This window comes from Sinohyriopsis cumingii, chromosome 5 (genome assembly GCF_028554795.1).
Source record: "Sinohyriopsis cumingii isolate HCF-2022 chromosome 5, ASM2855479v2, whole genome shotgun sequence".
Classification (NCBI taxonomy): domain Eukaryota; kingdom Metazoa; phylum Mollusca; class Bivalvia; order Unionida; family Unionidae; genus Sinohyriopsis; species Sinohyriopsis cumingii.
The window spans coordinates 134,323,423-134,347,543 of NC_142965.1; the positions used below are offsets into that span (position 1 = coordinate 134,323,423).

At 35.3% G+C, this 24,121-nt stretch overlaps 1 protein-coding gene across 1 annotated transcript in view; it reads right to left on the reverse strand.

The window, feature by feature from the left end:
* Positions 1-24,121, reverse strand: part of LOC149800276 (uncharacterized) — a 42,655-nt gene that overhangs the window by 11,648 nt on the left and 6,886 nt on the right. The window contains exons 3-10 of the mRNA XM_089959862.1: positions 23,044-23,194; positions 21,149-21,355; positions 19,807-19,848; positions 18,325-18,409; positions 14,504-14,836; positions 11,505-11,641; positions 3,994-4,161; positions 1,357-1,480 (exon numbers count right to left, since the gene is read on the reverse strand). Of these exons, the coding sequence (XP_089815988.1) occupies positions 1,357-1,480; positions 3,994-4,161; positions 11,505-11,641; positions 14,504-14,836; positions 18,325-18,409; positions 19,807-19,848; positions 21,149-21,355; positions 23,044-23,194 (1,247 nt within the window). The remainder of the gene's footprint in view (positions 1-1,356; positions 1,481-3,993; positions 4,162-11,504; positions 11,642-14,503; positions 14,837-18,324; positions 18,410-19,806; positions 19,849-21,148; positions 21,356-23,043; positions 23,195-24,121) is intronic.

Genomic DNA, 24,121 nt, shown 5'->3' on the forward strand with positions numbered 1-24,121 from the left:
AATTATATATATATATATATATATATATATATATATATATATATATATATATATATATATATACATACACACACACACACACACATAAGCACACAAGCATAAAGTTGGCTAAAGTGGGGAAGCCAACTTTGGTTTCTTTTTACTGGTATTCACTGGAATTTTAAAAGTAAATTGAAACAATGGAACAAACTGTAAGGTGACACATTGTAGTGATTCCTGCAGGGACATCAATGACCCAGTGTCTTCCAGAAGATTTCGAGGAGAAAATAAAATCATATGATGAATTCATGAAGTCAGAAGAGAAGATGATTTCACCAACAATATGATCATTAACATGGATGAAACTCCAGTGTACTTGGATCTCATTCTTAGACGGACTGTTAATTAGAAGTGGGTTGTTATTGTTGTTGTTGTTTTTGTTGTTGTTGTGGGGTTTAACGCCATTTTTCAGCACATGATAGGCTATGCATGGCGGCCAGTATTAATGGTGGAGGCAGAACCCGGGAAAACCCTAGGAAGAACCACTGACCCATAAGAAGCTACTGGCAAGCTTTCTCACATACCCACATTGGCCGAATCCTAGACTCGAACCCACGCAGACAGAGGTGAGATAGCAGTGACCTGTAACATAGAGCGCTTTAGACCACTCGGCCACTCAGGACCCAGAGAAGTGGGTTAGAAGTGAGAATTTGCACAAATGGTGCAGCTAAAAAATCAAATATTAGTCCTGGCAGCTTCCACAAATGGAAATGTGTTGCCTCCAATGATACTTTTCATAGCATAAGGGAGGTAAAAAATATTCATGCACTGAAAGGATGGATTGTACATGTGCAGGAAAAGGCTTGGGTTGATGAGGTGATGCTGCAGTGGAATAAGTTTTATCTTATGAATACATTTTTGTATTTTTGTAAAATAAAATTTAAGTTTTACTGCATTTTCTGATATGTAATTTTTGAATGATTTAAAAGGTGTCCTTTAACATACAATTTGACAAAAAAAGATTTGTCCCAAAACGTACAGTGAACAAAAAAATATTTACTTTGATAATTAATTTATGGTCTCCCAAGAAATATGGTGTCCCAAAATATACAGTAGATCATACAAGAACAATAATCATACACATTTTACTCATGCCCAAAATCTTCCCTTATGCTCTGGCACAAGTTTGTACAAAGAAAACTGTGGAAGATTTTTCTATATCCATGGTAAATTCCTTGTGAAAAGGAAAACACTCTATATATATATATATATATATATATATATATATATATAGTAAACATAGTCCAAAAAGTACTGATTCATGCTAGTAATCAAACTGAGATCAAAATCTTACATGGATTAGAAAATCCGGCTTACTTGTTTTCTCCTGGTTCTCTAAAAGACCATCATCATTGAGCTTTTCTGCTTTCTCAGCAAACTTAATCTGGGCAACGGGGAAATTTCTTCTTGTGTTGTAATCCACGAAGGTCAATTCTTGTACCTAAAATAATATCAAGTACAAAATAAGAAATGAAGTTGTCAGAAGAAGCAAAGATTGCATGCGCACCACACATTTCTTTGAGTGGTAATGCTGCACTTAATAGAATGAACATTCATTTCAAGTTTGATTGACTTATATGTATAAGCAAGAACTCATTAAAACATCCAAGGTGTACAGAATTATTGGATTGTAAAAAGTAGGTCACAGTGACCTGTTTTTATATACTATACAGTAGAGTTGTCCCTCACTATAAAGCCCCTCAGTATACCACTGCCAATCTTACAACAGGGGTAAGGTCATGAATCTCATAAATTTTGTTGTATTTTACTTTATTATTGCAGCCTAATTATTTCTATCAATTTTAGTTTGTGGCTAATAAACAATTACAATGTAATTCATCTCATTAAATATCCTAATTTTGTGTTTTAAAGAACTGCTATGACACTGCCTTGTTAGAATATTCCTCAAAATGATGTTCTCTCACCTATTAAACTTTCATTTCTTCCATGAACAGTGTCATAAAGAGGGAGTACTTACTCCTCTGCTTGCATATACCATATTTGCTGGCCAATAAAAGTCAATGTGAAGTGTAAGTTGAATTCGTTCCTTTTGTAAATTTTCCGTCCTTCACCCACATAGGTTGATGCGGAGTAAAAGGCAAGGAAAGATCAATACCCTGGCTTTGTCTTTTTCACTAGCAGCTTTCAGTTTCATGAATATTATATGCATCTCGGAATACTTTAGTCTTTGTCATGGTTATTCAGTTTCTAAAGTGTTCTATTCTAAGACACATATAGGTAAAATATTTAAACTACATATATTATTAGTGTATGATGCTTTAGCGTAATAACATCTGATGTATGTGATTGTAATAACATCTGATACATGTGATTGTAATAACATCTGATGCATGTGACTGTAATAACATCTGATGTATGTGATTGTAATAACATCTGATGTATGTGACTGTAATAACATCTGATGTATGTGATTGTAATAACATCTGATGTATGTGATTGTAATAACATCTGATGTATGTGATTGTAATGCTGATGATCATGTATATATTTTAAAATCTTTCTCAATGCCAGGTCCCAGATGTTTTCTGATACAATCTCTTTCCATAAATGATAATATTTTTTTACGCATCATTTTTTGTACTTTGCAAAAAATAAATTTTACATAAAAAAACATAACATACAATCAGTGATTTGAATGACATAATCCATACATAATCCGATTCAGAGCATATGATGAAGCCCAGACTTCCTGGTCAAGAAGTATTAATTTATAGGCCAACAAATGTGGTACATGTTTCGTGACTGTACAAGAAACAGTCACAGAACTGACCGTAACATAAAAGGTGCACATTATTACTGTAACTTAAAAGGTAGGTCACTGTGACCTATTTTGATATTTTGCTGTGGTAGTCCTTGGGATGCATGCACATATCTAATTTGATGATGGTATATCCACAAAAGTCCCAGAAACAAACCTAAATGTAAAAGGTGTGCCAAAATAAAAACAGGTCACAGAGGCAATAGTATCTGAGATACTGACTTAAATATAAAATGTGTACATTTCCTAATGTCAATGCTCATACAACTACAACATGTGGGTATAGCATAGAACAGGTGGGGAAATGCTGGTATCAACTATAACAACTATAACATGGGGTATTTCATAGTGATGGAGAGCCAATGCCGATATCAACTACAGCACTGGGGTATAGCCTAGTGTAGGCATGCTAAGAAAGTGACTTGCAACTTTTACAATATAGGATAAAGAAGAGCAGTCAGAAAAACAGTACAGCATTTTAACCATTTGGTATGCTTGTAGCTTGCACTGAACTGTAGGGAAATAGAACTCTAACCAATAAACAACTGAACTTAAAATATAACTTGCAAATGATTGGTTTTGCATCTTTTGCATTGTGAGTGTAACAGCTTGTGATTATTGAAGGTATTGTTTCAACTGCTAGCACTGAAGCATACCAGGCCTGAATTTCAACTACTAAACACAAGTCTGGACTTAAAAATTATCTACTCAAATATCTTAATTCTAGACCTTAATTAAAACTTGTGTTGGATAAAATACGGTCAGTTCATATAAAAATACTGTTTTTTTTTTTCCCTTTCTCATGCTGCTCTTTAAGGGAGTTTTGACTGTGCTATGTCAAATATGATTCCTTTAGAAAATTTGCACTGCTTATACAAAGTCATATAAATATAAAACGTTAATACTATTTTTGTGCAGGCAGCATGTGAAGAATTTTAGTTGCACAATCCAACAGTTTGTCTAAACTGAACACCTGGCCATAGCTCACACAAATTCAATTTTCCCAAAATATAAGAATTTTGCAAGATACATAATATCATTATGAAATCATGCCTCCATTGCAAAACTCAATGTGATGAATTTTTTCTTCCAATAAGTGTTTTAAAGAAAATCTAACATGCAGAACTATCCCAAAATACTCTGTTCTTACAAAAATCAGTATAAGATGAAATTACCTGAGATTCTAACATGGTGACTCGGTTGTTGAGGAGTGTCAGTTGGGCAGAGAGGTTATCAAACTTCTTGTGAATCTGTTCCTCCAACTGGCTGATATAAGGGTCTGGTATAGCATTTTTATTCTGACTCATGGTGGTATCAACTCTATGCACAAGGTCTTCCATTGTCTGAAAAGAGATAGAGGGCAATACTACTATAGTGACACTTTTTACTGTACCAAAAAAAGACCATCTTTGTTAGCATTTATTTAAATCCACAGATTTTGTAAAAAAGCTAAATTTGCCTTAAACATTAGACCATCTTCACACCGAATCTACTTTTCCTCATCTGTATTAGTGGTCTTCATTTGGAAGTTTTCCTGCATTTTGCTATTTTAATAGTAGACTTTGTCATTTCTTATTCACACAGACATGTTGGCTCCACACCCTGCTACATAAACATGTTGGTATTACACTCTACTGCAAACATGTTGGTATTACACCCTATTATATACATGTTGGTATTACACCCTACTACATACAAGCTGTTATTACACCCTATTATATACATGTTGGTATTACACCCTACTGCATACATGCTGGTATTACACCCTATTATATACATGTTGGTATTACACCCTACTGCATACATGCTGGTATTACACCCTATTATATACATGTTGGTGCCACACCCTACTACAAACATGTTGGTATTACACCCTACTGCATACATGTTGGTGCCACACCCTACCACATACATGTTGTTATTACACCCTACTACATACATGTTGGTATTACACCCTATTATATACATGTAGGTGCAACACCCTACTTCATACATGCAGGTGCCACAGCCTACTACAGACATGCAATTGCCACACTACTGCATACATGTAGGGTGTTAAGACAGTGATGACACTATCCCAATACAGATTGACCTTGAGCAGATTTTGACCTTGAATAGATTTCTGAGACCTTCTAAACCATCTGTGAGAGATAAACATGCTGGATCTTACTGGACACAGATGGTGCCTTAAAACCACATGATGCACATTGAAAATACATATGTGAAATAAAATTTACTTTCTCTGGTGGAGGGGGGATTTTTAATGATGCAATATTTAACTATTACTATTGTGCAGCTAACCTTTTTGGGATGGATACCCTTGTCTGTATGATGAAATTTTCATCCTCCCATAAGGTCGCTTTCTGGAAGGTTCCAGAAGCCTGTCCTATGACCCCGCAAATGACCAGTAGTTTTCATCATTTTTATGGACAATGACCATTAGAGGGACATCAGTATTGGCTGGGAGCAGGGTATCTGGTAATAGCAACAGAAAACTATTGCATCACTAAAACTGGTTTTACCCCCCCACCAACCAACCAACCAAACAGCCCTTAGGACAATACATTTTAAGATCAGCAATATGGTGACTATTGCGTAGGTGAATTTTCCAGTATGGTGGGTGGCTGATGACCCCATAAAAGCTAGAAAAGAATACAAGGAAATACCCACCTTTACAGTAAGAGTGTTGATTACAGTAAGCTGGTATTCATTTGAACCACTTTTTGTGCCACAACTACAGGCCCTAAAGAAAAAATGCATTTGCTTTTGGTGTGCCAAGGAGCAAAGATGAAAGGTGGAGAAGGTAGTGTGAAGAATTCATCACATCCTCCAACAATGAATGAGTTAGACCAGCCCAAAAGTTGACACAGTCATGAACCTCACGAGCTTTAAATTCCATGAGGGAAAGGTCCTGATAGTTAAAACAATCCACACTGCCCGACATATAAGTCGATTTTAATTATCCCCAGCACACATACAGCTGAGACTTGAGATAAGTACATGGGGCTGAATTTATTGATGGAAGCTGGGTGTTTACTAAAAGGCTTAGCAAAGAAGACAAACTGACCCTTAGCTGCCACGGAAATGCAGCCAGCCTAATTCTAGCAATAAGGTAAGAAGCCCACTCCTACATCTCATAGATACTAAAAACAGCAGGAAAACTGTCTTGTCTTAAAGGTAAAGTTCTCAAAAGAAGCTTCAGCCTAATGTTCAAAGGTAGTTTTGGTTTAGAACCATAAGATACACAAGAAATTTCATCTTGGCATTAGAGAGTTAGGCATTAATTTTTGTAGCTCACCAAACTGATGGCTAGACATTTAGAAAATTTGAGTGTGCTGGAAAGGGCTGCCCTATAGCCCTTGATGGTACAATACAAGCATTGTGTCTCTTCAAAAAGGAAGAGAGGAAAATCAGCCACTACATTCACAGATGGACCGCTAGGATCAATGCTTCCTACTGCACCAACAGCACAAAATTCTCCATCTGTCATGTTAGACCCTGGATGTCGAGTTGCTCTTGGCCAGAATGATATACTTTGCAGCTTTGTTCAGATGGAGAGATTGTCTGACACGAACCAAGCATGAAGGTACGTAATCTGTGGGCTGATGTCTTGAGAGAGTCCCTGTGCTGTGACAGGAGGTCCCTTCTCCTGGATCAGGCTGTCAGTGAGAAGATCATTGGACCAAAATTGGTGGGCCTACAGAGGAGCCATCAAAATCAAAATGAGCTGAGCGGTGAAAGGTGTAAGCAAGCTGACAATACCACTTCTGGCTAAAAGCATCCACTGCCCAGGCTCTCTGGTCAGGGACTGGGGAGCATAAAAGGGGAATTTTATGTTTAGCCTTGCATAAAGAAGTCTACCAATGGCATCCCCCAAAGTCTGAACAGGGAATCTGCTATAGACTGATGTTGAGACAATACAGTGATGACACTCTAGCCCTGAATTGACACCACTGGCCACCAAAATATTCTTTTCGCAAGGAACGTGGCAAACTCAGAGGGTAATCACTTCTGATGGTGCCTAGTGACGGATATTCCAAACATTCATACAGAGAGAAGGTACATGTGTGCAACACAGACTCCTAAGGTATGTGACCACTGATGTATTACAGGGATCTCTTATTTTGTTGAAAAACCTCTAACTGCGTCCAATTCAACTGGTAAAACCACATGGCATCTCCCAAAGTCTTCTTGTGTTGTAACATTGTAGGATTCAGGAAGCTTGATACATGTCCAGCTATAGCACCTTGGCATTGTTACACTGTAGTACTCATGGAGCCAGATGTACACCTTTTAGGAATCCCCTGGTTGTGTTCAGTTGCAACACCCAGAAAGGCAGATGTATGCCTAGTAGGAATTCCCAGGCCCCATTAAGCCAAAGCACTCAAGAATCCTGATGTTTACCTAGTAGAGGTCCCCAGGTCTTGTTAAGTCAAAGCAATCAAGAATCCTGATGTTTACCTAGTAGAAGTCCCCAGTTCTTGTTAAGTCACATCACTCAAGCATCCTGATGTTTACCTAGTAGACATGCCCTGGTCTTGTTAAGTCAAAGCAGTCAAGAATCCTGATGTTTACCTAGTAGAATCCCCAGCTCTTGTTAAGTCAAACCATTCAAGATTCCTGATTTGTACTTAGTAGAAGTCCACAGGTTTGTTAAGTTAAAGCAATCAAGAATCCTGATGTTTACCTAGTAGAGGTCCCCAGGTCTTGTTAAGTTAATGCAATCATTAATCCTGATGTTTACCTAGTAGAGGTCCCCAGGTCTTGTTAAGTTAATGCAATCATTAATCCTGATGTTTACCTAGTAGAGGTCCCCAGGTCTTGTTAAGTTAATGCAATCAAGAATCCTGATGTTTACCTAGTAGAAGTCCCCAGGTCTTGTTAAGTTGTAGCACTGTGATGAATGCCCAATATGGTCAATGTCAACAGTTTATAACCACTTAACTTGTAGCTATGTCACAATAATTTTCATTACTCCTATTTACCATGTGTGATTTATGATCGAAATTATGCCCAATTATGTCAGTTTGCCATGTGGTTCTTGATTGAAATTATACCTAATTTTGTGAGTTTTCCATGTGTGATTCAGCTGGATTGAAATTATACCTAATTATGTGAGTTTTCCATGTGTGATTCAGCTGGATTGAAATTATACCTAATTTTGTGAGTTTTCCATGTGTGATTCAGCTGGATTGAAATTATACCTAATTATGTGAGTTTTCCATGTGTGATTCAGCTGGATTGAAATTATACCTAATTATGTGAGTTTTCCATGTGTGATTCAGCTGGATTGAAAAAGAGCTGCAGAAGAGGGTCACTAACCCACTGGCCTCTCAAGAAATGACAGACTATCACAATCAGTCTCAAGGGATGATTCCAACATTCAAATTCTGTCACCCCCCAAATTTTTGTGAGAAATACACCAAATTGTCCTCACAAAATGAGTACTTTTGGGAATTTTACCACATAGACTTAGTTTTTAACCTCATAAATTTCATTTCTTGTAATTTCTGTTCCAATTTATTTTCAGATTTGCCTTTATAGCTGATGCAAAAAAAATGTATTTTAAACCAAAATGACTAACAGTTATATAATTTGTTCTTGTTTTGTAGAGATGTTGCCTTTTTTAAAAAGTATTGTAGTAGAAGTTTCTGCTGTTGTCACTTTCTTGGTATTAAAATAGCTTAATTTATATAAAAAGTCTTTAATATGAACATACACGTTTATTTATCTAACATAATATCAATTAAGGCTGCAGGATAATAACTCTTTTTGTTACTTGCAGGTGTTGTTACTGGCAAAAAAGTACCTTATAATCGTATGGCACCTTTAGCTATGTTCACAATGAATTCAAGTTCTGTGTTTTTAAAACAAGGAATCTTTGCAGGTTATTTAACAAGCAGACACAAATTTAAAAAAAAAGCAATATTAAACAGAATTTAAAACTATATTCCATTTTCAATTAAAAAAGCATGAAATAGAATGTGATAAAAACCATGAATTGGTTCATTCAAAGTAGTCAAAAAGTCATTTGCGTTTAACACCAGACCATGATAACCTTGGCAGATGAATTTCAATCCATGTGTTGAATATAAGTAACTAAAAAAAAAACAAAATGTATATACCATCCATTACCAATATGTTCTGTCAACTATCCAAATAGCTAGACAACAAAAAGAGTGTCAATTATGGAAGCAATACATGACAACATATGTTGGATAATACCAATACATACAGGGTCCAGGGGCCCAGAGTGGCCGATTGGTCTAAAGCGTTCTCCATTATAGATCACTGCCATCTTACCTCTGTCAGCGTGCGTTCAAGTCTAGGATTTGGCTAACATGGGTATGTGAGAAAGCTTGCCAGGTGGATCTTCCTGGGTCCTTCCTCCACCATTAATATTGGCCGCCATGCATAGCCTATCGTGTGCTGAAATATGGAGTTAAACCCCACAACAACAACAACATACAGGGTCCATGCTAGGAGGTGATTCAGACAAAAAAGTCAGCTCAGTATATCTCATTTCACCTAAACAGGCCCAACAGGCCAAGTTAACTTTGCCAATGCAATGATTTGTAGACATTACCGTCACCCAATTTTGCTTCAATACACTGCATTACTGATTAAAGAAGACATTGCTTTTTGTGTCAATTTTCCTTTCAAAGAGGAAGGTGGAAAGATACCAGAAATTTCATTGCTGGTTCTGGTAGGCAATATTTACTAACTTTTGATTGGGATATTTCAGAACAAAAAAAATCTGGGGCTGCTGAAGGAAAATGGGGTTGTCAGGTGGCTCCAATTAGTACAGCGTGTAATATTTTCCTGATGACCTCTTCTGTATAATCTAATCTGTTTTAACTGTTTTTTTAGGTCCTTGACTTATCATTGTAAAATCCTAATCTAACTGCAATGTTGACTTCAGGCCATTATGGGAAGATATGCTGAAGTATTTCACATGGATAGCAACTAAATTATCTGAAAGCATAATACAAACATGTGAAACAATAAACAATTTTTGAGGAAATTCAGTTTCAACACACAAAGTGGGAAAATTAATGCAAGCTATAATATAATAGAGTTCATGGTGTTTATAATGCCTTTAACATCTGAACATGGTTCAGGAACATGTTGAATATAAGCAACTAAAAGCACAAAATGTGTATACCTTCCATTACCAATATGCAACGTCAACTATCCAAATAACTTCTCCAATCACCTCACTCTTGACATCTGTGTTGATAAATAGACTTGACCAATTACCTCACTCTTGACATCTGTATTGATAAATAGCATGACCAATCACTTCACTCTTGACATCTGCATCGATAAATAGCTTGACCAATTACCTCACTCTTGACATCTGTATTGATAAACAGCTTGACCAATCACTTCACTCAACATCTGTATTGATAAATAGCTTGACCAATTACTTCACTCTTGACATCTGTATTGATAAACAGCTTGCCCAGTCACTTCACTTTTGAAATCTGTATTGATAAATAGCTTGACCAATTACCTCACTCTTGACATCTGTATTGATAAATTGCTTGACTGATTACCTCACTCTTGACATCTGTATTGATAAAGTTGACAACCAGCCAGTGAGTTGTATTTCCATGTACCTCACTCTTGACATCTGTATTGATAACTAGCTTGACCAATCACTTCACTCTTGACATCTGTATTAATAAATTGCTTGACTGATTGCCTCACTCTTGACATCTGTATTGATAAATAGCTTGAACAAGTACCTCACTCACCCTTGACAACTGTATTGATAAAGCTGACAACCAGCCAGTGAGCTGTATTTCCAAGTACCTCACTCTTGACATCTGTGCTGATAAAACTGGCAACAATCTGTGAGTAGTATAACTAAGTACCTCACTCCTGACATCTGCAATCATAAAACTGACAAATAGCTAGTGAGTTGTATGACCAAGTACGTCACTCTTGACACCTGCATTGATAAAACTGGCAACCAGCCTGTGAGTAGTATGACCAAATAACTCCATGTTGACATCTGCATTTCATCAGCTGGCAACCAGCCTGACTGCAGGATGACCAAGTACCTCACTCTTGATGTCTGCATTGACAAAACTGGCAACCAGTCTGTGAGTAGCACAACCAAGTACCTCACTTGGTAAAGCTGGCAACCAGCCTGCTGTTGGTGGTGGTATATGTCAATTTTGATCATGACAGAGCTAGACATTTAAATGAACAAAAACAACTCAATCAACCCATCAGCCAATCAATCAGATAGGGGACTGACAAAAATACTAAAACCATAAAGCACCAAATAGAAATCAGTACACAAAATTTAAGACCTGAGAAAACATGTGAGGCTGAAAACTAATTCGCAGAATATTTTCAACTGACCAAGGACAATGTCACTTAATAAGGAAATAATTAAATGCAATTTTCATTTACCTCTTTAATTTTATGTTAAAATGTTAACATTATTTTCTTTGTTTGTGAATTTAGCAAATATAACATACCAAATAAAAAATTTCATACACTGATACTCAACTATCAGTCAAGCATTCTGGCATAGTAATTCCCAGAAGAAATAGTAATTACCAAAAGAAACATCTTTTAAATTTGCAAAAAGAGTCATGCTCCTAAAAATCTGATAATTTGATAACCTTGTTGTTATGATCAATGTTAGCATAATATTAACACACTGTACCTTGTAAAGGTTTGAGATCTGATTTTGAATCATATATATGTCCTTTGGTTCACATGGAACTGTACTGTTCAGCATCGACTCACTGGCAAAGGCATGGATATCTACTGTGTCAATGAAAGAATCATTCCCTGGGATAGCTGAAAGAATTTGCATGTCATTTAATATGCATCAAAGTCTTGTACTGAAAACATTTGATGCATGAATAATGGTACTGTGCAGCATGTCAAATAGTAATAATGGTACTGTGCAACATGTCAATAGAAATAATGGTATTGTGCAAAATGTCAAATAGTAATAATGTTATTGTGCAAAATGTCAAATAGTAATAATAGTATTGAGCAAGGTGTCAAATAGTAATAATGGTACTGTGCAACATATCAAATAGTAATAATGGTACTGTGCAAGATGTCAAATAGTAATAATGGTACTGTGCAGCATATCAAATAGTAATAACAGTACTGTGCAAGATGTCAAATAGTAATTATAGTACTGTGCAAGATGTCAAATAGTAATAATGGTATTGTGCAAGATGTCAAATAGTAATGATGGTACTGTGCAAGATGTCAAATAGTAATAATGGTATTGTGCAAGATGTCAAATAGTAATAATGGTACTGTGCAACATATCAAATAGTAATAATGGTACAGTGCAACATGTCAAATAGTAATAATGGTATTGTGTAGCATGTCAAATAGTAATAATGGTACTGTGCAACATGTCAAATAGTAATAATGCAAGAGTTGGAATTGTGTATAATTCCCTGACTTCATGTGAAATTAAATATATTTATTTCATTATTTACACATACAAAACAAATACAAAGGAGCATAGTATTACCCTTGTCCAATCCATCAAAACTTTTGTCACTGCTAAATCACTTCCAATTGGATTAGTCAAACCCGGTTATCTCGATTATGTCGGGGTGTCAAAAAAATCATTGACATAACCGGGTCCTGAGATATCAGGGTTTAGTTGACAAATCTACTGCAGAACAATGATTATACATCTGAAGTACCAAAAGTGGGGAGTTTTGTTTCTAAAAACAAATGGCATTTTTAATGCACAATAAAAATAATAATTCAGTCATGCCGGGTTGCAGAAAAAAGAAGATTGGAGGTCTTTTAAATGAGATTAAGTAACAAGTCACACATTTTTACAACAATAAGTTACTGCAACAATGTCAGTGGTTTAAAGTTGTTTTTATTTCCCTGTGAATAACCTCATTCATTTGAGGGCCTCAGCATGACAAGATTTTCTCATGCTATCCAAAATCTAGGCCAATTTAAGTACATGTAGGACTATACCTTTAAAAAAAAGTCTTTTCTTTTGTTAGAGTTGACTTGTGACTAGCAGCAAAATGTAACTGACCAATATTATTTTTATTATTATCAGAGGTTACTTTACACCAGAATGTGCTGGTTTTTATTGATAGAATTTGCTTCTGTACCAGAACAGATGAGGCTGTTGGTATTCATGTACCGAAACACTGTAAAATGTGCTTCAAGTCTTTAAAGTTAACTGTCTCAACATAAACTTCTGTATGAAGCCAACTTATTCCATTCATACAGCTGTAGTCCCATATTCCTGCTGACTTTGTTCAGTGATCGTGGGCAAAAACACAGCACCAGAAGGAGAGGCGACTAAACTCTTTGATGGATTGCAAGACTTTGATACTCAAGATAAAAACAATACAAATGAAAGCACTCATCTTTTTGTTTCATAGAGGTTAATCACATCAGTCATTTTCTGCTTCATTCCGTTTGTGTTGAAGAATATATAATCATGGCACAGCAATCAACAATTTCATTAAAAAATACTGAGTGTTATGGATTTTTTTTTTGTTTACATTACCGTTGGTGCTTTTATTTACTCTTGCTCAAAACGAATTAATAACCATGCGAATGGGGGGGGGGGAGGACCAGCTTAGTTTGGAATTTTGCAGATTGCTATTTAAAGATTAACGTGAGTCACGTGATCTAGACATGCTGAAGTTGAAGGATTACACTCGCACCAAGCATGGAAACACTTCAACTATTACCGAATTCATTTTAAATATATTGTGTAAAACAAATTAGGTATTTTTAGCTACATGTAAACTTGATAATTTTCTGAGTTATAGATAAGATCAAATTCGAGATGCTGAATGTGATGAACAACATCATCATGGTGTTGACATGAAATAATGTCCATTTTGAACGCAGCTTATGTAAAGGTCAGAAACGCATTAATTCAATTTCCTTACTCTAAAGTATGCTTACGAGATAATACTGGTAATATCTGGTCTTGTACCGACTTTTTCCATCTTTACCAGTACGAGGTACTGGTAATAGCGGAAATGCCAGGTCATTTCTTGTAAAATTTCTCTGAGATGGACATTAAAAGATGCGTTTCATTGAATTAAGTGTGTCCACATGTTACTTCAGACCGAAACTTATGTCTGACATAACGGTGTTATCGACTTAACAGGGGTTGAGATAAGTGGACAAATATTAGCATAATAAAGAAGGATTTTTGGGGAAGCAAACCAAAATGCTCAACATAAATGGGTTCTCGAGATAACCGAGGTCGAGATAAGTGGGTCTGAGTGTACATAATATAAGCACATACTGTACCTCTATGCCACTCTCATGTATTGTGGCTGCAATTTCTTTATATGTTGTACTTGTGTAAACTTTATGTGTAAGCAAACAGCGAACCAAAATTTTTAAGTACACTATCACTAGCAGTTATTACAGTAAGAAAAATGAAATTTCCCAATTTCCCAGAGTATGCAATACCAGTTTCTTAAAGTGCAATGAACAATGGCTATGTGAAATCTGAGGTCTTGCTTGGAAAAGAAACTGCTGAAACAGCAGCATACAGATTCTGTCATGAGCGGTTGAATAGAAAACAGGAGTTGCTGTAACAAATTTGTATTTAAAACAGTGGTTATGTGGTCCTGCTCACTTTGTCGGGCAATAAGATGATTTTTATCATAATAAAGATTTTAAAAAACTTACCTCTGGGAATAGTCACCACTTCGACTGCTGTATGATGAACTCTGCCAATACTTGGGGTGGAAAATACTTTAGCTTGCATTGTGTGGTGTCTATCATTTGAGATAGGCTCCCCAGATAGGGATGTTTCTACTTCATCATCACCCCTAGGCTGAGTGGTTTTGACTGCCCTCAGGTCAGCAGTATTGGAGGTGCTGTGATAAGCCTTATGTCTGGTGGGCTGAAAAAGTGGGCCTGTGCACAGTTCATTCACCACCTGTGTCTCCTTCATACTTTCAGATCTTGATGCGAGAGAAACTCCAGAAGCAGAATTTGGTTTCTTTGTTTTGGTAGCTCCTGAAAGAATGAAATAATACTATTTATGACCACTAGACACACATGTATCTAGTTTCAATTTAAATTGCAATTTCTTTTGAAAATTATTGTATAGTAGTATTACTGTTTGTATTCCTCACCAAATCGTATCAATGTTTTCAAAAGGAAAGCAGCGGTATTCCTAGCCAAAAAATATGTACTGATGGAAATGGTTCCCACCAGTTCATATTAATATGTCCAGAAGAAAATTGGAAAGATTCATAACCTAATCATATTAATGTGTTCAAAAGAAAACTGGGGGAAAACTCAAATCTATGTGGAGAGAGGTGAGATGGCATTGATTGGTAAAGGCAGGTGCTTTTGACCACTTAGCCACAAAGGCCCCCTGATATACAAGGCCATAACTTCACCAATTGGTGATGTTGCATAACTTAACATGTACTTAAGCTAACACTTACAATCAAACTCAGCAGAGGTCTCAATGACATCAAGCTACATCCTAAATTTGTTTAAAATCCAATGAAATAGTCATTCATGTGCCAAATGTTAGTGGGCATATCTGACAATCAGGGGCTGTAACTCTGCATGACAGATTTCTGACAATAGAACTCAGTCACAGCCAAGATCTCATCAATATCAAGATGCATTAACCAAAATCTGGTTGGATGAGGCAACAAAAGCTTGTGCATTTCTTTAACTTTGTCAAATTGCGCTATCTTATTTTAAAGCACACTCTCGTTTTACTCATACATTATGATACACTGTTATCTTTTTTTATATTTCATTACATGCTATTGTAATGTAACTTTATTTATTGGATTTGACATTGTCCAGAAATTCAGTTCAGTTCTGTTTGTCCTATTTTTCATAAACAACTAATAATGGAAACTTTGAATCTAATACTGACTTAGTTCCTGACCTTGATTCAGAACCAGTAGGAGTTGAAGTAAACAACATTTTTTTAAAAATTCTTTTTCAGAGTAAGATTCATAAAGTGAAATCAAGGCCATACTTGGAGTATGTGACAAATAACATGTATCAATTAGGTTTCTCCAGTGGATAGGCCTGCATCCGGGCATCTGTTTTATGTCGTAGCTTTTGAGAAAGAATAGTCATTACTTGCCTTAACACTTAAAGTACTTTATGTTGTGACCAGTTTTTGGGCTAATTATTTTGTTTTCTTCAAATTATTTGGATTCCAAGAGATTGTTTTTTTCCTGAAAATACTTGCGCTCTTCTTCAACAAGGACATTTATTGAAATTTGCAAAGATGTAAAACACTGCAATATTATTTTCTGTGATTCAAACAAAAACTGTTGACACATCAATACGACGCTGACCACAGTATACATCACCTTCCATTTTGGATTTCATCTGGATTCAAACTCAAGTTTCATTACAACTTTTTATTACTAGTACTTCTATTTTTTAATTCTTGGATTATTCTTGGATTATTTTTGGATTTGATTTGTAAAACCGTAAGTTCTTCTTCTCATATTTACCTTGTTTTTCTAGGGAAATAAACTATTTGTTAAATTTTACAAAGCTTGTTGTCTTCGCTCTTTTCCTGCTACAGTTTGAAAGAGCCTAAACATGTAACAAATGTAACAGGAAAAAGAAATCACTAATAATCCTACCATACAGGAACAAGTTAATCAGAATCCTCTTCAGGATAACAACACATACCCTGTCCCTAGCCCGGTACTATGATGGATGGATCATAATCTATAGCTGTGACGCATAAATCTAGCCATATGCTGAAGTATGAATTCTTTACCTTATTTTGCAAAACCCATTTTCTTTCAGCCACAATGACCATGACCTTTGATCCTTTCCATCAACTTTGGCCAAGGTATATGGTTTAGAAAAAGAGGAATTAAGCACAAAACCAATCAATGTTAATGTGTAGAACAAATGCTACTGTTTGAAAACCATATCTCTTCTTTCAGTTACAGTGACCTTGACCTTTGACATATTGGCCAACAAACTGATACCCTTTTCCTGAACCTAAGCGCAAGCTATCCACAAAGTTTGGTAACTGAAGATAAGGGAGATCTTAAGATACTGTCCTGAAATAAAACTGGAAACAGACAGACAAAAGGACAGACATCATCTTAATCTCTATTATGGTGGGTGTATGAAATGAAGAATACAAAAACGCTGACTCCTAAACAGAACTGCTGGGAAATGGATTCAATACAATCTCAGGATGCCAAACCAGTTCATGTTATAGAGTGTTGCATTCATAATCCATGGATTGTGGGTTTAATATTCACCCAGGCCAGCCTGGGTCAGCAGGCTCAGTGTGTCCTTGGGAAAGGCACTTAACTCCTATTTCCTTCAGATGATACAACTAATAATGTGTTTAGAAACCAATAAACATATCATCAATAAAACCTCTGCATACCTGAAATCATGAGTCTGACATTGGAGACCTCAACAACAAAGTTAATATGCTTGTTTTGCACCTTTGCACATGCAAGACCAATATATATTTTAGGTATGTCCTATGGCTTGTGTTTGTATATCCTAATTCATAGATATTTTCTGGATTCTCAAGTTTCCCCAATTCTTAAAATTACCCAATCCTTACAAGTTAGCCACAGAGAATACAAGTTGGAAGGCACATGATTCTACCTGATATGAGAAAGTTTACTGCAAAACAGCTGTCTCTGTGTTGTTTTTATGAAACAATACCCATATATAATAACATTCATGTTGTTTTTATGAAACAATACCCATACATAATAACTGTCTCTGTTGCTGTTTTAATCAAACAATACCCATACATAACAACTGTCTCTTGTTACTTAACCAAACAATATCCATACATAATAACTGTCTGTGTTGTTTTAATCCAACAATACCCATACATAATAAACGTCTCTATTGTTGTTTTTATCAAACAATACCCATACATAATAACTGTTTCTGTGTTGCTCTTATCAAACTTTACCCATACAAAATAACCATCTCTGTGCTGTTTTTATCAACAAATTCCCATACATAATAACTGTGTTGCTTTATCAAACAATACTGATACATAATAACTGTCTCTGTGTTGTTTTTATGAAACAATACCCATACATAATAACCATCTCTGTGTTGTTTTAATCAAAAAATACCCATACAAAATAACCATCTGTGTTGTTTTTATCAAACAATACCTATACATAATAAATATTTGTGTTGTTTTTATCAAACAATGCCCATACATAATAACTGTCCGTTCTCTTTTTATCAACCAATATCCATACAAAATAACTCTCTGTGTTGTTTTATCAAACAATACCCATACAAAATAACTGCCTGTGTTTTTTTTCTTCAAACAATACCCATACATAATAACTGTCTCTGTATTGCTTTTATAAAACAATACCGATACATAATAACTGTCTCTGTGTTGTTTTTATCAGACAATACCCATACATAATAACTGTCTGTGTTGTTTTTATCAAACAATACCCAAACATAATAACCATCACTGTGTTGTTTTTAGCAAACAATACCTATAGTAGAGGAGTTCCCCACAGTCAAGGCTTCTGTTGATTTGCTAACCCCAAGATCAGCTGACTTTGGTTTTGAAACTCCAGTCTGAAGACAAAGAAAATAAATATATATTTTATACCATCCTAAACATCATTATGAACATAAGCTGACAGAGAATGCAAACACTGTATAATCTAATTCATTTTGATTTTGAAATGAAATTAAATAAAATCATTAGGAAACTGAAAGCGTTGCAATAGTCATCTGACAATGCATGATTATTATGATCCAGGTACAGCTAAGACAGACAACTCCTAGCAACCTTAACTATGTCTTAAAAAGGGAAGGATCAAATTTGGTATGATGAGCATTAGGACACAACTACAAAGGTCTCAGATCCAGGAGCTCCAAAATATGGGGGTGGGGGCTGGGTAGGTGGTGGAGTGAGGTAAGGTTAAAAATACAGTTTGGTACATAATAAAATGTCTAGGTATCTGGAACAACTTTCATCACAAATTTAAAATGTAAACACTGCCAGGAATCTTCCTGTATGAATATCAGCTGATGTCCACTGCATGTGCTTATACTGTAAATAAACAGCATCTGCCGTCATGAATAGCACTTTTATTATGACATGACCAATATTGCTAAACAGCCATTTAAAGACATTTCAATAAAAGCATCTGCTGCCATGAGCACCATTTGTGATACACAATTGAAACCAGTTGGCCACTACCACTCTTCTTTTCTACTTATAAGTTTGTTTTCTGACAAGTGAAATAACTGAAATCTACATTTAAGAATTTAGGAATGTACAAGAAAAACTGCAATTTCAATTTGAACAATTCTAATGTCCAATTACAATTTTCTAACTATTGACTAAATTTAGAAGTCATGCATCAAAGGTGTTTTGTACCATTTAGGCCCTGTAAAACCGTATGTCGATTTATATGAATTGGTGGGAAGTCATACCAGAACCCAGCATCTCATGTGATATTTATCCAACCTGAATGAGCTCATCGGAAAAATCATACCCATGATAAAATACATGTATTTATTATCTTATAATAACTGTATATTTTAAATTCAAAGATAAAAAGATACTGGCAATCATAATTCAAAGATAAAAAGGTACTGGCATAATTCAAAAAATAAAAAGGTACTGGCAATCATGATTCAAAGGTAAAAAGATACTGTCAATTATAATTCAAAGATAAAAAGGTACTGGCAATCATAATTCAAACATAAAAAAGGTACTGGCAATCATAATTCAAAGATAAAAAGGTACTAGCATAATTCAAAGATAAAAAGGTACTGACAATCATAATTAAAAGATAAAAAGGTACTGACAATCATAATTCAAAGATAAAAAGGTACTGACAATCGTAATTCAATGATAAAAAGGTACTGGCAATCATAATTCAAAGATAAAATGGTACTGGCAATCATAATTCAAAGATAAAATGGTACTGGCAATCATAGATATTCATAAAAATATATACTTTTTTCCAATGCATCATACCACTCTGCTGGGGAGTAGCTGCCTGTAAGAAAAGGAAAGTGAGTTACTTCCCTTTGTCCAACAATTGTTATTTGAAAATTGATATACATGTATAGACCTAACTCTTTTTAAAAAGTCAAAGACCTCATTGCGAACATCAAAACCTGGTTTCATCACAAGGCAAAATGATTGCCTCTATTACTCCCTTGATAACATGCAGAAGAGTGCATCAGGACTATTGTAGATCTCCAATCCAATGTGTGTATGTGTGTGAGGAACGGTTTCGAGAAATATGGTGAAATGGGACATGAATGCTGGTCCTGATTTAAAAAAGTTATGTCAGATAATGGCATTACAGATCTGTAAACTATGCTATAAGGTGAAAAAATAACTCTTATTGCTTCATGGCCACTTTCTTCAAATTTAAGCTGCTTGTAATGTTTTAACAGTACAGTATCTAACATTTCTCTCATGCTTTCTAGCTGGTGACATCAACAGAAGTATACAGCTATGATGTCAACATCAAGGCAAGAAAATTTACAATTTTTTTTTGTTGAAACCCAGGTTTAATCCATAACATCTTATTCTGCTGCTTTTAATGGCACTTATAACATTACTGGCTATATCAGGCCAAAGAATGGGAGCTCAGTGTCTTTCCAAGGACACATTGGACAGCAGACATGAGCTCATCTAGGCAGTTTTGAAGCTGCAACCTCTGAATTACAAGTCTGACCTGCTCAGTGAATGGGAAATGTGTGTCTAGTAATATCCTTACCATACTGTGTTACCTACAAAATGATCCATAACTTTTTAAGTAATGTGCAGAAAGCTCTATTTCCTTGAACACAGATATCCACCAACTTACATGAATTTCAAATTAACACAATTTCATATGATTTTTAATTTAATCTTATAGTGAAGACTAATAGATTATGAAATTATCTTTCTAAAACCCAAAAATTAGGGTTCACAAACAGCTAAAATGAATGGGATTTAAGTTAATTTAATTACATTTTTCAACTGAAAATTAAAGAAAGTGAAACCAAATATTTGGAATTATGCAATTTCCAGTTATGCAATCACTCTTGTGAATGCAAGTATTACATAAGTCTGTATTAGGAAATATCTGACCCTTGCCAATGTGAATCATATTTCCTTTGCATTATTGGGCATATGATGCCACTTGACTTTGGGTCCAGTATTTCAAAAATACTTGGTATACATATCTTTCATATTTATACAGGTTACTTACTTATCATTGAGAAACACTAAGATTTATGTGCTTTTTTTTTTTACTTCTCTCTGTTATTACTAAATTATAAATAACCAATGTTAAGACCCACTTTAGGTGTATTAGACTGGGAGATATGACTTGTGATAGCAGATGTACGTTTCTGGCTGGGTGGTTTTTGCGGCTGCAGACCCTGACTTTTGGCCTTGACCATCTCAATTATACTACTGCACATGATGATTTTTCTCTCAGCAAACCCATTATTGAAGAACTGCTCCTTTGTGATGGGAGGCTTGTAATGAAACTCATCTCGCAACACCTGAAGAAGAAGAAAATCTTCCATATTCTATAAGAATGAAAGGTATTTTATGTTACATTAGGACTTGCAGAAATATACAGAGAGAGAGGGTTTTCAACTGTGTCCAAATGAATCCCATGAAAGCACTCATGTTCTGCTGGTGTAAAAGATTTCGCAATAATTTACAGTAAGGTCCTTTTCTTCCCTCCTATTTATTGTAAATATTAAGTATTTAAACCATCCCAGATATTCATGAGAAACATCAACATACCAAGTTCGGTAATAAAATATTTCCTTATCTGTTTGAGTTAACATTTTTACAACATAAGTTCACAAAAAAATATTTGTGATAGCTTTTAACTTTGAACCTGACATCAAGAATAGGTTATTGAAGTTGTCTCTTATTCTGTCAAGACATACCCACATGCCATGTATGGTTCAATCCCTACTTGGCATTTATAATTTAAAAAACACAATAGTGGATCAAAAAGTTGTAGAACAAATGCTGTATCTTCAAGCAAAGCAACCCAGTGTCATGCAAATTCAATGTCTCTTAACCAATACAACTCAATGCCATACACATTCACACATCTATAACTGAAAATCAATTTTTCTAAGTAAAATATTTCTTTACTAATACTTACCCAATCAAAATACCTTAGGAGAACTACTAACTTCACAATTCCAAATTTCCCAGGTTAAAACTTTTAACTAACCAGCTGACAATATAGGTGGCAGTTAGAGTGATTTCCCCTTGATATCACAACTTTGTACCAAATCTTGTGAATTCATTAATTACTACAGGAGAGAAAGGCATGCTCTCTATATGGATGTAACTATGGGGAGGGTGGGAAGGTGAATGTGTATTATGATTGGGTAAGTATAACTGAAAAATTTGGTTTCTTCTTCAAATACATTACCCAATCATAATACCTTAGGTGAACAGGTAAGCGGTGGAGGGAGATACTTCCCTTACCCCGGAGACACCATCTCCTGTCCCCTAAGTTATTTGAGCTGGCTTCTAGATAATCTGACTTGAAAAAAGATTCCATATGTCAGGGAGTGGCTTCGAAAAGGAAAATTGTCCCTCCCTCAAATCCCAAGTTGTTCCATTTAAACAGTGTTGATATAGAGTCTTGCATTCTTAATTATTTGTGTTAACATGTTCATAAGCCATCAGAGATTTAAAAAAATAGTCAAGACCTTTAATTCTGAAAATGATTCTAAAGTGCTGACTATCAGCTTGTTACTGGATACCAACTAAATACCAAGTCTAGTCAAAATTCATCTGATATAGAAAAAAAAAAATGCTGTGTTTATGAACTCAGTGAAGTACTAAAAAGTATGCAGTACCCTTTCACAAGGCAACAATGTCAAGGTCTGGTTTTAAAGATAGTTCACAGCATATACATGTTAGTGGTCAGAACTACAACACTTTCATTCCGACCCAAAACCTGACTGCAAAAGCAATTTAGTGAAAATCCCACACCAATACCATCATTCCTTCAAAAGGCATTTTAGTGAAAATCCCACACCAATACCATCATTCCTTCAAGAGTAGCAGTAATAGCAAGATCTCTAAAACATAACTGAAATACATAAATTCATTGTAAACATCCTGCAAAAAGCAATTATGAATACATTTATCTATCATCTTTTTCTTTACTATGGTTAAATCTTTTGCTTATCTTGCCTGAATGATTTTGTACCTTATATATGCTGTCCATGAAACGTACATCTGTCTTTCCAAAAAGCTCAGTATCACAAGAGGAGGACAGATGTTGTGCCAGGGCAGGACTGTATGTGGTGAAGACATAATGGTAGATAGGTAGGTACACAGGTGCTGACCCCTGTGTTATGCTGAAATATGATATATATTCGTATTGATCTGATTTTATTATTCATGTGAAACAACTAGCAGTGCAGAGATCACTGAAATTAAATGACATTAAAATAACAAATCTGACCACCATGGTGAGGCAATCTTTTTATGTGAGACTTCTTTAATGGTTTAACTGAATGACAACATTATCATATAAGCATAGATGATGTAATACTCTTTAAATCAATCGATAATACTTGCTATGTTTCAAAACCTACACTGAGTGAACATCATGGTACAAATTTATTTTGATAAGACTGATAACATGAGACAAATACTGCAATTACAGACTCTGTCCTTTCCACAGGCTTTGCGATGCTGAAAGGGCCTGATGCACAAACATGCATGTCATAAGAGGCAAAAAATGGAGGCAGGAACCACGGTAGCTCAGTGTTGAGTATTTTGGATTTGCAATGAAAGGATGCAGGCTTGATACATGCCATTGGATGACTAATTTGGTTTGATTTTATGACACAGCAAGAAAAGCTGTTTATTTAGCACTGAGGCAATTTGAATAATAAGCCTTTTGAAAGTTTCTCAGCTGTTTTTCTTCTACAGTGATGTGTTGAGCAACGCATTTTACTCCTGCTGCCAAGACACTAAACAGCACATGTTCTTCTGCAGGAAAACAACAAAACAAAATCAAAGAGAATATTGGATATCAGATTGGGATTATTTTCATTTACAATCAAGTAAACATCATAAAAGTCTTGTTGTGAAAACCCCAAAGGAATATTAATTTTCAATTTCGACTAGAGATAAAACGATTTTCAAGATGGTCACTGGCATGGCCATATTGACTTTCTGTTCCTGCAAGACCATGGGATGAGTTTGTGTGCAAAGGTTCATGGCAAATTCTCCAAGTAGTTTTGGAGTAGCAATTACAAACTTGTGCTGATAGACAA